Source organism: Saccostrea cucullata, unplaced genomic scaffold (genome assembly GCF_032062105.1).
Source record: "Saccostrea cucullata isolate Sc308-1 unplaced genomic scaffold, CSIRO_AGI_Scuc_v1 ctg488, whole genome shotgun sequence".
Taxonomy (NCBI): Eukaryota; Metazoa; Mollusca; class Bivalvia; order Ostreida; family Ostreidae; genus Saccostrea; species Saccostrea cuccullata.
Window position 1 is genome coordinate 466673 of NW_026932753.1, and position 18817 is coordinate 485489.

Below are 18817 nucleotides of genomic sequence, written 5' to 3' on the forward strand. Positions count from 1 at the left end.
CCCTAATGATTAAAAGAGTCAAACATTCCTGGACGGAATAAACCAGGTGTTATATTTACAGTGGATACCTAACATGGCACCCAACTTCATTGAACATGGCTGCCTAGCCGCAGAAAAGGAACTTTAAAAAGTTGTGGGGGGAAATTGCTGTTACAATAATAATTACTCTTTATATTTAATAAGGTAAATGTTAACTAGGTTGACATATTTTATATCTCAAGTTAAGCTACAATTAATATTTTTTTTGAAGAAATGGAATCAGTTGATTGATCAAACCATGCAGATTTGGGAGAAACAAAATCCAACTGGAGGTATTAAATTTGAATGAATCATTTTTCTTTAAGGCCCGATCGTCAAACATGGGTTTAAAAATGGGGATGTCAGATAGATTTTTTCCTGGGTGAAATTTACAATAAAAAAAAATCAACTCGCAAAAATTTGCGAGTTACAAATGTTAAAACTTGCAATAAGAATATTCTAACTCGCATTTTGCGAGTTATATATATTGTGAATTTCGAGCCCTGATTACTATGCAACAGCCTTTTAAGTTTTATAATGTTTTGTTGACCCTTGATTTTTTTTAGATAAGAATATTTTTTTGACTAATATGCAATTTAATGTAATTAATACCAGGAGACAAAACAATATTTTTTTTCTAAATTATGCTGTTGAAATTGATTAAATTAATTATTAAAATTGAGTACCTTTCTGGCAAATTAAAACGTTGGGTTCGTTTGTCTTGAAGTATTTCATGAAATCTCTTTTCAGCTCCGGTTCTGCATTAAAAAATATGTTTTAAATTCTCTTTAAAAGAACAAGATTGATGACGAGAAATACCCACATAGACATAAATATGTTTTCATGCTTAGCTAACACAATGTCTACGAGACAAAACGGGTGACTAGGACTAAATTATCAACAAAGTTTGTTTTCTATTGGGCATATTATTACAATAAAGACCCATTTTCATCTTTTTTGGAATGACTATGCATATTGCTAGAGTGATCCATGTAAACAAACTATTTATATTTGATAAGATTTAACAAATTATCCCCCGTGAAAATAATTGAGATGAACTATTATTCTTCATATTTTGAATACATTAAACCTAAAGCAACTACAGCTACAGAAAAAAAAATACTTAAGAATAAGACAAATTATACAACCTCTAAATGTAAGCTCCTGGAGTGTCATTCCTAAGTGCTCTATACTTAAGTAATCAGAGACACTTGATGAAACTGATTCTACGAATGATTGCCACACTTTGTCAAGCTCCGATAATAAGGACTGTGTTTCAGATTCTCTACAATATACATTTATGTTCATCAACAAGCCTATCTAAATAGAGACTGGTTATCAACAGTTATTTGTAATTTGTTTCATGTAACTACTTAATAAATATTAAATCAACAGAATTTCTGAACTTGAGTTTGTTGATTTTAACTGAAAATGAGTGTAATGTACCTATAAGCATCGTTAAAAAGCATCACGTTTTGGTTCGAAATGAGAAATCATCTTTTTGAAATGGATGATACAGATAAAATTTATCTTCCAAAAGACAACAATAGATAAAATATAAGATAAAATACTTAAAATGAGTGAATTATTAACTGATTTTAAATACATAAAAATTTCTAGCCAAAGAACAATAAAGTTATAATTAAGTTTTCATATTAATTATTTATATCAAATAGTTTAATATAGTATAGATTTTTAAAAGCACATCCTGTGTAACCAATACTTCTTGTCTATGTGCAGATATTTTTTTCTGTGTATACCTTCAATCACATGTTATGCAAATTGAATTAATTCACAAAAGAAGGCTGAAAGTTCCGATACTTAACATTTTCACACACCCTCACACCTACTTGCCCAATTTTCGATCAACCTGTGAGGCGCTCTGGCTTACATTGAGGTCTTGGAATGATACAGAGAGAGATATAAAATCAGTTAACATTATTTTCTATTTATTTCTTTTTATTATATATACTAACGTATTTTCCTCAGAGATAAGACTCGAATACTTTGTCATCGTTGTTGTTCTAAGAGAGGCTTTAAACCGATTTTTATCTTCTATTTCTTCATCGTGTTCATGCTCTAAACACCACAGGTAGCCTAAAAAGGTAAGGATGTAAAATATATATATATTAGTTTAAACTTTATTTCATTTAAATTAGATATCATATATACACAGCAGATAATACAAACAGGATTCGGAAACAAGTTGTAACAACTTATATTAATCCGTTTCCCTAAACATATATTTTGAATGACAAAAAAAAAATAATATCCATCATTAAATAGAAATTTCCTTCCATATAAAATGTACGATTGGCATTTTTCTGGTAATCAGTCTTTTAAAGTTCATCAAAAATGCTTTTTGAAAAAGACCTCACCGGCTGCTATATCAGTTTCTTCTATTCCTTCTTTTAAAGCTGCCAGTGCTGTTTTTCTTGTGTTACCTACTTTCATCATTTCCTGAATAAATTGTTCAGAGCCTGAATGAATTTCTTCTTGTCTGTCTCTTGTCAACGCATTTGACTGTTTATTTTCAATTTTTTCAATACAATTACTAGCAAGGCCTAGTGCATTCACGAGATCCTCCTGGTCACAGTTTTCTTTGGTAAGAGATAAAAGTTGATACACTTGAAGCGAATGATCAGATCCGCGTTGAACTTTCGCTAATTCTTTTTGAAGAGTAACGAGCTGGTCCATTGTGTAGAAATTGAGACGAGGGTACTTCTCTCGCTTGTCATTTATAAATTCAGACCATTTATGCAAACTATTTTCTAAAAATGTTGCAAGATCAGGCATTAGAGTTGTAACATCATCGTTGTCGTCACGTCTCCCTTTTAATTGTTTGTAGTCCTTTCCATATCCAAAATTAACGAATGCACAGACGGGACGCTTTGGATCACATAAAAATTTGACATGCCAGTTTGAAAAAAGGATACACCCGGCCTCGATTAATTTTATGTAAATATTGCACAATCTTACGACAGTATCGAAAACCTACAATAAATGAATAAATTTAATATTTGACGGTAAATACTGTAATTTATTCAATTAATACAAATGATACTTTTGAACTTTATATTTTTTCACCGTGAAAAATATCAAAAGTGTTATTTTCACTGACAATATATCCAAATTTACTGTGTTACAACAATCTTTTTCACAAAGCATGTAATGGAGAATATAAAAAACCATCCTGACACAAACAAAAACTATTAAAGGTTCTCCAAAATGTATTTTATATCGTCTTTGTTTAAATTTTCAATCTCAATAATGGAAGCAGCGAAAAATCATAAACTGTAACAAGAGGTCCATCGGCCTTATAAGTCACCTGAGAATTATGCAACAACTTTCCAGTGATTGAATTTTATTCATGTTTTAAGCCAGATGCTATGACATTCACAATTTTGAAAGGGGTACCCATTGATCATCATAACAATACACTTGGCAGCTGTTTAGTTTGGTAACTTGAATACTTGTAGGCAGGGTAGGGGGAACAAAAAATGCATTTCGACTAATCAGTAATATTCACCAATAATCAGTAGTGCCCCTACCACACATGAACCTTTAGGGCTAGATCAACACATTGCACAATTTTTGAAAAGGCATCCTTGCTTTTCATAAATATTTGATTAATACCAAGGAGAATATTTCAAACAATTCATTCATTTTCAGTATATAAGTACAGACCCCCCCTCTATGGTACCCTCACCATGGGGCCTTGAAATTCAAATTCTGGAAGATTAGGCCCCTTACTCATCATAACTATATAGGTAATTCATATGCTTAATACTCAGAAGCAGAGAAGAAGATTTTAAAAGAATTCATGTATTTTACCTATATAATTAATAGAGCCCCACCCTAACACTAGAACCCCTGTCTCTGGGTCCATAAAATTTACAATTGTGGTAGAGGCACTCTTGCTCATCACAACTATGTACTTACATGTAGTTGTTTTTTTTAATACCCAGTAGCAGAGAAGAAGATTTTCAAAGAAATAATGCATTTTCACTATATACTTATTTAGCCCCACTCTAGCACTAGAACCTCTGACCCAAGGGCCATGAATTTCACAATTTTGGTATAGGACTCAATTCTGATTACAATCATGCAAACATACTTCTTGATGTCCAGGAGAAAAGAATAAGATTTTTAAAAATTGCATTAATTTTAGTGGTTTTTGGCCCCATCCCTCAGGCCCTAGGGGTGATAAGGATTATGAAAGTTCCCCTTTACCCATAAATGCTCTGTGCCAAATTTGGTTAAAATTGGTTCAGTGGTTGCAGAGAAGAAGCTGAAAATGTTCAAATGTTAACGCACGACGACGGACGCAAACGGATAGCAATAGGTCACCTGAGTTTACTTATAAAAAGAAATAACTTTTTCGTCTCATTAAAGATTATATTTAAAAATTTATCCAATGCTGATATAAATTCCATATTCGACTACGATCATGAATATCTTTTATATTATACATTTAATTTTAGATGATTTTATTTTGTATTGTTTCATGGACTTTGATATTGAAAACTATTCGTATCTCTATATGTTTCACTTCAATGTCTCAAGATAAGTAAACTCACTTATGATAATCGATATGCAAATACTCACTTAGAATTAAATGTAATGGGAATACTCGTATTCATATTAAACAACGTAATTTTTCCAAAAGAAATAAAATTCAACATATTTATTTCTGATATGCCTATTTTACAGTAGCTTATGCAAGCCCAGTTAACATTGAATGTGTGCTAGCCCTGTGATTATTTATAAAGTTGATACATTTTTATGTTGATGCTGAAATAGGTCTAGTACCAGTTATATTCCAAACTAATCATTAAGAAACAGCAATTGAGATATTTTATTATTTATTTTGTTTTACTACGAACTAAAATATAGTTTTGATAACAGGTGTGCCAAAAATGTAAATTGCAATCCAATACATATTTCTCGTTTATTAAATTCTGAAAATATTGTACACTATTTTAATCACTGGTTTGGGATTATTTTGAATTAATGACAGGGTTTTGTTTTCAATAAACAATTTTGAATACATTAATTTGGTGACAAAAACAATAAAACATACATTTGTAAAACGCTCCACATCTTCATTTCCTTGTTTGGCTTTCCCTGCAATCAGCATGAGTTTACTTTGTAATTCTTGTAATTCTTTGTAATGAAATTGACGACGGAGTCTTGCTTCTACTTTCTCATCTTGAATGTGAAGTTGAAGTACATCGTCTACATTCTGAATATTAAACATAAAAATATAAATATTATAAAAGGAAATTACATACCGTATATGTTGATTTAAAGCAAAGGGTTTTTATATTATTACTTATTCACTTACCAGCTTTTGTTTCAATGTACTAGGAGAAAAGCTGCCAATTAGATAAATCCCGGAATTGTTAATGGCTTTCGCTTGTTCCATTGCTGAAATTTCTACAGATCCCTGAGCTTTCTTTACACTTTCAAGCCATACAAGTTCTCGTTTTGTGTCCTTCTACAAATTAAGCATTAAATACCGTATAAGTGGAAATTTTAGCGAGACGCAGATTTCGTGATTTCTCCTTAAAAATGATATTTTATTTTTAGAGAAATGTATTTTAGCGATGTAAAAAAGCTAACTAAAAAGCTATTACAAATAAAGCGCAATTAATTATAATCGATATTCAATTTTAGCGATCTTGGCACCCTCGCTAATAATGCCTAAATTAAATCCTCGTTAAAATTCTGCTTATACGATACATTATATTTTACAATGATGCTAGCAAATAGTTTATATATAAATCGATTTTTATAATATAACAAGAAAGAAATCACAAAATTACATTTATCAACTTACAAATTTAACAGGAAGTTTGGGATCAGCATCTAGTTCCTTCCAGACATATTTACACTGCCCCAGAAAATGCTTGTAGTCGCATTCTTTTTCAATGTTGAAAATAAGGGGTGCGTAACCAGTCGTGGCTGATTGAAAACAGTTTACCCTGTCAACTTCCATGTCCCATTCTCCAGCAGATATGGTTGCCAAGTCAACAAAAACAGCCAATTGCTGAAGATCTACAGATGATGTTGCAACGTAATTTTATTTTCCCTTAATTTTTGAAATAGTCCAAAGACATAAGTACTTACATTGTTCTTTAACCTTACTAGGTCTATATCATTTAGATTTTTAACATTAAGAATTTAGGCAAAATTATTCCAGTGCTCACTTACCTTACATTTATCTACTTCATAAATGTTTATGATTTTCATATTTGAAAGTAGGTATACACAAAATTGAAGAAAGTTTGTTCCATGAAAAGGGCATTGAAAAAATATACTTTATTTTTTCTAGTTCATTAAAAATATTTATATTACAAATATATTAATCTTAATAGCTAATTGTAAGAGCAAACTCAAATTACTGACCATTGGTTCATATTGCTTTAATATATAAACTCACCTGAATTTGAGAATATTAATCCCGCTAAAGTATGATCTTAACCTATCCGCATTGTCAATAAATTGAACATTAATTTGAACACTGTAAAATTTAATGTGTTTAAATCAAAATTGTAAAAAGGAAATTGAATAAAATTGAATTATCAATAAGATGATGCTGTATTTGCTTTCTCCTCTTAGGCATCTGATCCGGAATCTGAGATGTTTTCGTTTAAAAGGCCAATAAAATTTTCTTCAAATGAGTAAAAATGTGAAATTTTAAAATTCCCCCTTTCTAAAGTCCGGATGAAGGGGCAAGGACGTAGTATCATGGTGCCGGGTTAAGACTTGACCCTTCCCCCATTTTTTTCTAATTATAATCTTTTGCAGTAGGTTTGAACTAAGGACATTGGAATCGGTACGACACAATTATCCAGAGGGTAGAAACTTTCCTGGCACGGTTTTTTTTTAATTTTAAAATAGTGACTGAGAGTGTTCTCCCGTGCTGATTTCTCTACGCGGTCACAACCAATGATGCGCGTGTACTACTTTCAATAAATTGAAACATCTGTACAGCAAGAAAGGAAAAATGAAGAAATTGTTTATTTGTACATTGTGTTGAGAGAACTGGATTCCAACAGGTCGTCATTCATAATATCTATGCTAGATATGACAATACTAAAATGAGAACCACTGAAAACACTGCATTTTTTAGATCGTGCGAAGGAGACAGCATTTAGTTACTATACGAATACAAAAAAATCTATGCCAATAATTTTGTGACAATCTGTTTTCAAAAAGTACATTACATGGACACAAAATGTGTATTTTTCTTTTAATTTGAATAATTTCAACCTCTCGACCTACAATAGCTTTCAAATAATTTCAAACCTCTTGGAATAAGCATCACTGAAGAGACAACATTTTTCGACATGCTTATCTGGTGCATCAAATTGTTACCGTTTAACATATAATATCATTCATGTTTACCTGGTGCCGCTGATTGTATCCAACTCACAAGTTCCTTGCATTCAATAAATGTTTGTAGACAAACAATCTGATTGTCTGAGATGTCACAAAGAACGTCACAAGCTTCCAAAAATGATTTGTCTAGATCTTGTATTTTCATTTGTTTGTCGTCTCTCTAAAACAAAAGCATCGTCTGCACTTTAATATTTAAATAAATTCACATTTAATAGTTTGAAACAGATTACTTCAAACATTCTTTCTACTCTATCAAAAACTGCTTTAATGTGAATTATACACGCATCATCATTACATACCATCTTCACAATTTTTTCAATTGGACTGAAATCGCCTTTCAGATCAAAGATTTGTACAAATTCCAAGATGACCTTGGCCCCTTTAAGACACGTGTTGAGTTGCCTGTGTTGATGTATCTGTTGCATTCTTTCTGATATCCACTGATTATTTTCTCCATCGCTGTACAAAGTCATTTCCTTTTTAATAACTTCTGTGTCATAATTTGAGAAGTACTTGTCAAATTCTTCAAAGGTAATGGATCCACTCTTTAGCCTTTGAAACAAATCATTCCACGTTGGAAATACTGTTCTCCAAACACTTTTTAGAAGATGTTGTATTGTAGGCACAATTTTTTCTTTATTGCTAGAACATTGTGTCTTCCACAAATCCAAAAATACAAAGCTGTCAGAGATCCTGCAAAATGCACATATTTTGATAAATTTACAATGATAAGCATTATTTTGCATTAGCTATACTTGCGTTCCTTGCAATTGGTTGATAATTTTGTTGAAATATTGTTCGTGTGTGAAGTCTTTTTAGCTAGGATCATTACAGCTAAGATAGTAAAATAAGAATGTAATGCTTACATATTTACTTAAACTTAACTAAATTATACTTAAACATTAAAAAAAGGATTGCATACAAAATCGAAATAAGAAAGCTTTATTAAAACAAAAACAATATCACTTTTTGTGAATCAAAGATATAGTCTGAAACATTTTTATGAATGCTCACAATGATATTGACATTTGAGATGTAACCCTCGGCAGAGATCATGGCACACTACCAATGTTTAAACAACTTATATGCCAAGTTAAGTTTCTTTTGTTTTCTGATTTTAGAAATATGGACATGTAATGACCCTGTCCTTTGATATTAAACTCTGAGTAATGACCGCGACTTTGCAAGTGATTTAATAAAATTCAAATTGAAAGGCTTTAGATTTAAAATTATATATAGAATGATGGAATGAGGGCAATATCTAACAAATACAACGTGTAAAGTTAATGGTTTGAAAGAGAAACATTATCACTGCTATGTTTATGCATAATTGAGCTTGTCTTGCATTATATTCAACATTACGGAAATATTCACTTAAAGTGTTTTGGAAAAAATGATACCAGAGTAGAGTTGGAAATTCGTTATCTATTCCTATAATCTTCGACATAGTCATATAATTACATGCTATCTAACATTTTTCGTTAATTGGTACATGTAATAGAAAAAGGTGGGTAATGAAAGTATTTGATTTAATTTTGTTTTAAGAAATACCACCTGTGTTTAAGTATCTTCACTCTTCTTACATATTTACAGAGTATGGCATCTATTTCTCTATAGTTACATGTACATTACAGTTATGGGTACATTATTGGTAAAAGTATTTAGCATACATGTGATTAAAGTTATTTTGTTTTCTATTGTGTCCGTAGCGAAGAAGGAAGTAACTTAAACCCACTTTGCTTCTTTTCCCTTTAAATAGGGCACCTCTAAATTGTAGACAGATCTGCACGAGATTTGCATGCATATTTGGCCTCCTTAGTTCCAGACCTATCGACCTGCTTGATTAATATTCCGGTAAAATTATCAAGAAATCAACTCCGCTAACTTTCAAAGAGTTATCACAGAGATAAAAAAGTAATGGAAATATAAAAAAAAAATCAATAAATCACGTGGCTGTAGCTCCATTTACATTCGGTCGAAAAGCGACCAATTTATATATGTACCGTTGCATGTACATTTTCAATTAATCAACATCGAATTAATTTTTCTGTCAGGTATTTTTAATATTTTCTTCACTTTCAAAAATACGGAGAGAGAGAGAGAGAGAGATTAAAAATATTCGATACGGCACTAATCTTTTAGAAAACATAGATGTTTTTCTTTAATATGATTTTTTTTTCCGTTTTCATATACAAGTAGACTTCCTTTTTCAGTACGTATTAGTGTTAAAATTTCACATAGAAAAGACCAAAAATTAGGGGGGAAATCTGGATATAGGGAAGAGGTACATGTACATCTCCAAGATCCTCGCCAGCACATTTCTTTCCAAAAAAGAGAACTGGCGTAATCCTTGAGAAGTACTTTGTGCTTACTTTTCTGTATTTTTATATCCCAGAAGCCATTATAACTGGCTATAACATGTTTTCAATCAATCGATGAAATGTCCCGCATACTCCGAATATTAATGTGACACAATTAAAATCAACTTAAACAAGCGCAACATTCCGGAATTAACATTCTCTAGAGGACTTTTTCAACTCCGTTAAACGTTCATCGGTTTCGTTGCGGTTTTTTTTTTGGTTGTTGGTTTTATTTCGCCGCGTTCTAAAACATATGAAAGAATTGCTGTTCATTTCCATCAGCCTTTAAATAAAATTAAAGCGCCGTTTCCAATGAAAATGGACAATGAAAATGGAAACATTCTTTGTTAACTTACATTGCATTAATATTGGGAAATCATCGTGACAAAAAACATATTGTTTAATACAAACCTCTGAATTTTTGGCAAAGCTGCAATTTCATCATCTGTTAAGTCGCATAATTTAACTTTGGGTTTGTAATATTTAATATCTCCAGACAACGTTGTGAGAGGCACACAGATATCCTTTAGAATGCTCGTTTCATTCACAAGATCACTGATGTTTAGATTGCAAGAATGAACTAAAAATGAATTTAAATATTGTATAACTTTGTTAAAAAAAACTTTTTAAACTGATTTTAAGAATAAAACCGAAATTATAAAATGTATTCACCATTGAAAGTTGCTTGCACAAGGTTAAAAATTGCTGCTTGGATATTTCTTGTTTCCTTTAACTCTTTGCTTCGGATTTGAATCATTACCAGCATTCTTTTTTCATCAAAATGTGGTTTTCCTTTGTACGAGAAAATAGTTGCACATGCTTTGATGAATGTGTCGGGTTTCTTTTCTATTTCCTCAATATCTTTAACAGTAATATTGCCAATCTCGATATTTTCCTTGATGTTGACTATGCTCACTGCTGCCTCACGCGCATTGACCTGACATTTGTTCGATAAACGGAACTTTTCTGCAACTTAAATGAGAGAATCGAATTAAATAATAGAGTTCTATTGATGAAAATATCAAGTATTTATTTTACGCATGTAATATATCCTTTTTAGTATGAACTATTCACTGCTGAATATTCAGGAAATAACAGATGAGCAGCGATAACTTAAATGGAAGAGAAACTGTACAATAAAATTATGATAAACTTAGAAATAAACGTTAAACTGTGCACCCCTTGTATTTTTATTGTGAAAGTATATTAACACTTACAAAACATTTCCAAAAGATGTAAAAGTTGTGGCCAAGATAACAAAAACGAAAGTCCTATACGTTCGTTTTGCCTCGCCCAATCTCTTTCACACAAGTTTGACATCAAAACACCATATTTTATCTTTTCACTGTCATTGAATGATTCACATCTGCATGATGCCCCTGTTTCCAAAACCTGAAATTATATAAAATGGTTTGAAGTCAACGGTATCGATATGAACAATGTAGCAGGATGACATGATGTGTTGATTTGATGTCGAGTCGATGTCTTTCAACATTTAGAAGTCAATAAAAATCAATGCAATATTGATATTTATATCGATACTAGGCAAATAGGTAATAAGGTAATAATGTACAATAGGTATGATATTTCCACTTTGTTGACTTGATATCGTTTAACCTACATATAACTTTTCTAAATATAAAGTCTAATGCAATTGATTTGTAACATGTTTTAATACAATGCTCCCTGACGTATTTCATTTAACAAAACTCAAAAAAATAAATTGTAAACAATAAACAAAATGCATAGATTGCGATAGAATGGGAATAACTATCTTTTAATTTGGTATTTGCGACTGTTAATGCTGATTTAACGGTCGCAAACATCCGTTTTACCGGCTCTGCTAACGCGTCACCGTTAAAACTCAGTTTGCGACCTTTAAATCAGTATTAACGGTCGCAAATACCAAATTAGAAGACAGGTATCCCCTAAATTACAGAATATCTTTATGCTTTCACTTCTCAATATTTTCAATCCTCGCCAAAGCTAAAAATATTAGTGCCAAAGCCAGATCTTCGTGGAATTAAATGAAATTGATATCGATTAATTCAAGCTTGAACATTTTATACAGAAAAATACCTTTCTAAATTTGTATTGGCACTGTGGATATTTGCCTATTGTTAAAAATGACTAAAACATGTTTAACAGGTAAAGTTTGTATGATTATGATTTACAATATTCCATGTTATGATTTTAAAATTTAATAAATAATATTTCGAAGAAATTCTCTCATATTTTCTCTTCAGTAAGGTTTTCTTTTTCTCATAATCTAAGAATTCAGCATAGGAATTTTTAAAATAATGTACATATTTTAGAAACATTCTTTTATTTTCAAACAAACATATCTTTTATCGCCAACTACATGTAGAATCACTGATACACAAAACACGATACACGATAGAACCTGATAAAAATAATCTTCACGATAAACGCAAAACGCTAAATGCAAAACACGATAGAAAACCCAAAACCTGATCATACGGAATCTGTCTCCTAGCAGTATATGAACAGCGTGTTAGACCGCTCGGTTATGAAGCAAGTCAAAAAACTAGCTTTTGATGCCGATTAAATTCTCGTGGCGCTGCCTTACACTACATCACCTTACTAATGTGTTCGGAACTTTTTCTTTTTCGGTGTTTTGCAAATAATTAGACCCAATGACTTCAGAGTAGCCCTGACAGTGGCTCAGGCGTGAGTTAGCGAGACTTCAGCGAGATAGGGTAAATTATTCATGGAAACGTGGCTAGGAAGTGACTAGCACGTGGAGACATGGTAAACAGAAAAGTTATGTTGCGTTTTAGTTTCACCACGCTATAAGATCATTCTGTAGAAATGTACTTCAGTTATAGATATCTCTTGAATTCATTCAAGTTTGAATTATAAGTATTCTCTATGATACAATTTTCTGCTGTCATAAATTAAAATTTGTTTTTGGACAAATATTTTGCATGGGAACCGGAACTATATTTTTTGGCGTCAGATTAGCAAATGAGGCACCAATGTGACTTTAACTGACAAATCAGCTGAATGAGAATTGTATTATGGGTTACTACGAATACTACAGGAATTTTATGCTTGATAAATTCCTTTATTGTACTATCGGTGTATACAATTGTCAGGTAGAGTCCCTGGCCAACACATGATCACGAGTATAGTTTTGTAAAAAATGTTTTGTCCATTTAAATGCATACGAGAAGCTAACCCTTGAAGTGCTGGTGTTTTGAACTTGACAGCCCTTAACTACGTATACATTTTGTAAAACATATTCTTCTCTAGTTAACAACAGATTAAAAACGCGCCTGAGCCCCGTGATATCTATCACAGTTTCTAATGTTTGCATTCTGTTCATAAGAACTTTTTTTTATTTTGCACTCCATTGACATGATCATAGATTGACCTGAACCACGTGTTCGAAGTAACATGTTAACAAAAATGTATTTCTCGTAAACGTCACCCCTACTAATGTGTTCGGAACCTTTTACTTTTCGGTGTTCTGCAAATTATAAAACCCGATGAGTTCAGAGTCGCTCTGGCTGTGCCTCTGGCGAGTGTTAGCGAGACTTCAGGAGAAAGGGTAAATTATTCGCGGAAATGTGGCTAGGAAGTGACTAGCACGTGGAGGCACGGTAAACAGAAAAGTTATGTTGCGTTTCAGTTTTCACCACCCTAGAATCAGCTGATAATGTCTGTAGAAATCTACTTCAATCAATGGATCTCTTATACATCAATTCAAACTTAAATAAGTATATGATACAATTTTCTGCAGTCATGAATTAAAATTTCTTTTTGGACAAATATTTTTGCCTGGGAACCGGGACAATATTTTTTGGCGTCAGATTAGCAAATGAGGCACCAGCATGATTTTAACCGACCAATCAGCTGAATGAGTATTGCATTATGGGTTACTACGAATACTACGAGATTTTACGCTTGAAAAAAAGGAAAATTTTATGATAAATGAAAAGCATTTTTAAAAATATTATTTTCATGATCATAATGAAAACAATTCATTTGTTAAATAAACGGCGGAAGTCTAGGTTTCTAAAAGTCCTACTGCAAAAGCGATTTGCGTCTGTATTAATTCCTTTGGAGAGTACAATTGCCAGGTGAATTCCCTGGCCGAACACGTGATCACAAACGTAAACAAAGTTTTGTCCATTTAAATGCATAAGAGATGCTGCTCGTTCTTCTTACCCTTGAAGCACTGGTGTTCTGAACTAGACACAAACTACATTTTATTAAACTTTTTTCCATTTAACAACATATTAAAAACGCCCGTAACACCTTTCATAGTTTCTTTTCTTTGTATTTTGTTCGTAAGAACATTTTTGGTATTTTGCAGTCCATTAATATGATCGTTGATTGACCTGAACTACGTGTTCAAAGTAAAATATAAACATGTATTTGGTGTAAACGTTGCTATTCATTCAACGATTGTTCTGTTGCTCGTGGTAAGATCCTCTGTGCGTATTTATAACAATAGCCATATAAGGCAAACAAAGGTCTGTCAGTGTAGATGATAATGCACATTTTTTACCAGCGAATCGGTCACTAGTGAGCTCTAATTTTCGCCGAATAGTATAAGATATATTGTTATTTTAACACCCCCACCTTTAGCAACCCTTTTTTCTGTTGAAAATTATGAAAGTCTTTCAGACAGGTCTGGAATCATTTATTACAGGACATGTTTTAAAAAGAAACAGGCTATAGCAATATCATGTTTACTGCCAATTTTATTTATAAAACCGGTTCTACCCTATAACCTTTGAATAGATCAACCTAAACCACGTGTCTTGAATTTAAATCACAATTACATTAGTAGGGGTGAACGTATTCAGTCAACAATTGGTCAGTTGCTCGTGGTAAGATCCTCTGTGCGCATTAATAGCAATAGACATATAAGGCAAACAAAGGTTTGTCAGTGTGGATGATATTACATTTTTTACCAGCGTATCGGTCGCTTTTGAGCTGTAGTTTTTGCAGTAAACTATAATAAAATGTATTAATTGTTATTTACCACCCCCCCCCCCCAGCCACCCATTTTTGTTGAAAAATTATGAAAGTCTTTCAGAAAGGCCTGGAAATGCATTTTACACAGGACTTGTTTTCAGAAGAAACAGACTATAGCAATATCCTGTTTACTGCCAATTTTATTTATAAAACCGTTTCTACCCTATAACCTTTGAATAGGAAAACCTAAACCACGTCTCTTGAATTTAAATCACCATAGCATTAGTAGGGGTGTACATGTTTATTCAGAATGGAAGTGAGATACAGTTATTTGGACATTGGTTTTATAAGTGTATCGTTAACAATATACTTTGTGATAAAATAAATTTTACTTACAAAGCACGATGTTTTGTGCAAGTGCAATGCAACTGCTTAATTATTTAATCATGAATCAATGGATATTTAAACTTTGTAATTTTGTAATTTTGTAATGAAGTGTGAAAAAAGGGCTTCAAGTGTCCAGCGAGGTCTTAAAGATAATTGATTATGCAAGCCAAACTATGGGCCCTAATTAAAGTAAATTAACAGTTTAGCATTTAAACTGGAAACGATATATTGTTCTTAGGTTTAGAGGTTAATTTGAATAATTATTTATCGCACTAACAACTACTTATTATGGATAGGAGAAGGATATGGAGATAACAAAAAGTATTCAATCTCAAAGTCCATAAAACAATACAAAATAAGAGCAGAGCAAACACGGACCCCCGAAACAACAGAGTTGGGGACAGGTGCCATGGAGGAGTGAGCATCCCCTGCCGACCGGTCACACCCACCGTGTGCTCCTTGTCATGATCAGGAAATAACGGAAAAAATTCGTCGTCAATTCAGTGTATAAATAATGGACTAACAATTGGTATGAAAAAACGTCAGTCAGCATTTGACTCAATGATAAATTGTATTTGCTGACAAGGTCATTGTATCGACCATAGAACTTACGAAATGATGACTTTAAACGAGACTGCTGATATTCTTGTTTCATCAACTTGCTTGTCAATAATTTACCTCGTTTCACAAATTGTTCATACGTAGAGCATGCTCTTGCGTATCGAATTAACTGAGATATATACTCCGTATGCAGGTGATGAACGTATATTGCTGCATAAGTAAGGGAAGTTGACGATAGAAAAGTTAAAGTCATCACGTTTATCATATAGTTTGGTTGTTAGATTAACACTAGCGTCTTTTTCAAGTAAAATATCCAAGTATGAAAAACAAGTCCCAGACTCTGTGGTATCTTTTATCTCAAGCTCACCAGGATGTATCGTATCGACATAGGAATGGAAATTACCATTATCAATTCCAACACGTCGTCGATATATCTTAATGTCGAGTTGAAGGCCACAGCAAGTGTTTTCTTCTTTTCACGCATAAGATTTTGCATAAATTCTGTTTCATATGAATATAAAAATAAGTCTGCTAATAACGGAGCACAATTTGTACCCATGGGAATTCCAATAGATTGTTGGAATACCTGGTCTCCAAAAACCACACAGATATTGTCAATCAGAAACTCAAGCATCTTCTTGATGTCAACTTCAGAGTACTTATGTGTGCAATCAGAATCTGTTTTAACAAAATAATTTTGCAAATGACCAATAACGAGGTAAGTAAATTTACGAGTTCCATTTTTATTGAAGAAGCAGCTGTCAATGATATCAGAAAGCCTGGATTTTAATTTTTCGTGGGGAACTCTACTATTTGGTATACATACTCCACTATTTGAGCTCTTTCAATGTCAATGACTTTGTGATCTTGACTGAGACCCATATGCTTAAAAAGGCTTTTTTGAACCTTCACTATAACTTTTGAACCACAAGATGTAGAGACTTCGTATTCGGTATGCGTACTCCACCAATAAAGCTCTTTCAAAAGACACCAAAATCAAAGACCTTGTGACCTTGAATGTGACCTATATGCTGAAAATAGCTTTTTTTTAACTTAATTGACACCGGGCGCATAGTGTTTCACAAACACATCATGTTTTTATCTAAGGAATTTAACTGTGGCTGGACCGACTTTAATTGGCCAATGTAGAACTCTGGTTCTTTATCGTTGTAAAATACCCGAATCTTATTTTCAAGATAATTTTTTTTTATTTACGGTAGGATTTTTCTCTGGTTTCTGACTAGATGAAACATTCAAAGTATATTTGCTTATATGTCATATATTGAGGTGTAAGGCATTTAAAAGACCATATTTTTCTTTCCTCATCACAATTCTACAACTTTAAATAGAAATAGTAAACTGCATTTGAAAACTAGCACGGACTACATTTTTGGCGGAATAATGGCGTATGAAAATATCTTCTTTTCTGCCTCTCAAAATTATAATAGAACAATGAATTTAGTTATAATTTTTACACAATCGAAGACTTGGAGAAATTTTCAAATGTAAGTTAAATTAATAATGAGGGACTAAACTTTCAAAATATATAAAATAAATATGATTTTTCAAACAAAGTAGAACTTTGTAAGATTTTAAACGCTTCCTATCAAAGTGAAGATTTGAGCCAAAAATCCATAAACGTATTTTTTCTCTCTAAGTAAACGATCAAAACTTTTTGTTTTTGTATCATTTTGTACATTTATAAGACTTCTTTATTATATGTGAAAATAAGAAAAGGTTAAATATACGAAGTATATGAAAATAACTAATATATCCTAAAAAATTAAGGAAAACAGAGAAAATTCGGCTTAGCCAATATCCAGTTCAATTAAATCATTTATGTAAATTGGGTAATATCATGCTATAGACCCGATATAGTTATATGTTTTTATGCAAAAAGAACAATCTTTAAACTTTTGAAATAGAAGTAGGTATCACCTGACTTGCAACAGTATTTTTTTATTTTTAATGTCAAGGAAAAAGATAATGACCTTGACCTGACCTTGCCTCTAATATAAAACGTTCAATATTAATTTCACTGATACTATCACTTACTGATATCGTCTTCTGTGAAAATTTCATTTATTTTTAAATATAAGTATGAGAAGAATCCTACCTTAATACAGACTAATTTTTTTTTACACTTGCCTTCATTGCAATTTTCTCAAAGCTTTCTCGGAGTATAAGACTGTATTCATTGCCAAGTTTACAATACCAATCAAGAATATACTCCATAAATGACTTTCTCGTAATCTGAAAAAAAGAAAAATCATACTACTTTTACTGCAATTCTCCTTTTTACACATGTGCATGATGATAATCGGGTGTGTGGTTACATGTATTTAGTCAGAAAATAGATGTCAACACCACCCACCTACCCACCCCCAAAATAACAGCTAACATGTTTTTATATTCCTAGATAGATTTATTCGTATTAACTTTAATCTTCTAATAATAAAACTGTTATTGACTACGTAAATGGAGAGAAAAAAAGGTGTCATTAAATGGGTCCATTCTTTTATAAGTCTGTTAGTGTATATATATTATCACTACAGCATGCTGACCCGAGAGACTGCGCTGGGGAACGGATCACCAGAAAAGAGATATGTAAAACAGCAATAAGAGGTGATTAAAGTATGTACTAAATTTTATATATGCTCTAGCCATATTTTGCTAAAAACTGTGTGACTCAACAAGAACTTTCAAATGTGCAAAGATAATATATTTGGTATGTGTGCATTTTTTTTTATTTCTGTCAAAATGAAGTACAGAATTTGGTATTAATGTCACGTTTTATTACTTTGTCGGTTGGAAATAAAAACATTATACTGAAGTGTCTATCAAATAAAACCTATGGATCTGCAAGCTCAAATCCTATGTAAAAGGAGACGAATTTGAATTTGTACGCTTATACTTTTAAATGTAAATGTTAACCAAATGATTAAAAGAAACAAAGACTCGATTTAGTAATATTTTAAACATGACTTTATGGTTTCTTTAACATACATGTATATTGATGCGGAACATACCTGGCCTTGAAGAATTTTCTCTAGTTTCTCTTTAAGTTTTGTCCTGAACGTTTTCAACACAAATTGATTGGGAATTTCCAAAATAAGAGCAGAGTTCCACATCTA

The 18817-nt window shown here is 32.0% G+C and overlaps 1 protein-coding gene across 1 annotated transcript in view; it reads right to left on the minus strand.

Annotated features, from left to right (window-relative positions):
- LOC134236007 (E3 ubiquitin-protein ligase rnf213-alpha-like) overlaps nucleotides 1-18817 on the minus strand; it is a 109568-nt gene that overhangs the window by 90578 nt on the left and 173 nt on the right. Inside the window, exons 2-15 of the mRNA XM_062718180.1 lie at nucleotides 18713-18814; nucleotides 17832-17936; nucleotides 11063-11177; nucleotides 10458-10757; nucleotides 10197-10365; nucleotides 7725-8118; nucleotides 7432-7585; nucleotides 5861-6078; nucleotides 5366-5518; nucleotides 5102-5263; nucleotides 2397-3012; nucleotides 1995-2115; nucleotides 1167-1303; nucleotides 705-776 (exon numbers count right to left, since the gene is read on the minus strand). Coding sequence (XP_062574164.1) covers nucleotides 705-776; nucleotides 1167-1303; nucleotides 1995-2115; nucleotides 2397-3012; nucleotides 5102-5263; nucleotides 5366-5518; nucleotides 5861-6078; nucleotides 7432-7585; nucleotides 7725-8118; nucleotides 10197-10365; nucleotides 10458-10757; nucleotides 11063-11177; nucleotides 17832-17936; nucleotides 18713-18814 — 2818 coding nt within the window. The remainder of the gene's footprint in view (nucleotides 1-704; nucleotides 777-1166; nucleotides 1304-1994; nucleotides 2116-2396; nucleotides 3013-5101; nucleotides 5264-5365; nucleotides 5519-5860; nucleotides 6079-7431; nucleotides 7586-7724; nucleotides 8119-10196; nucleotides 10366-10457; nucleotides 10758-11062; nucleotides 11178-17831; nucleotides 17937-18712; nucleotides 18815-18817) is intronic.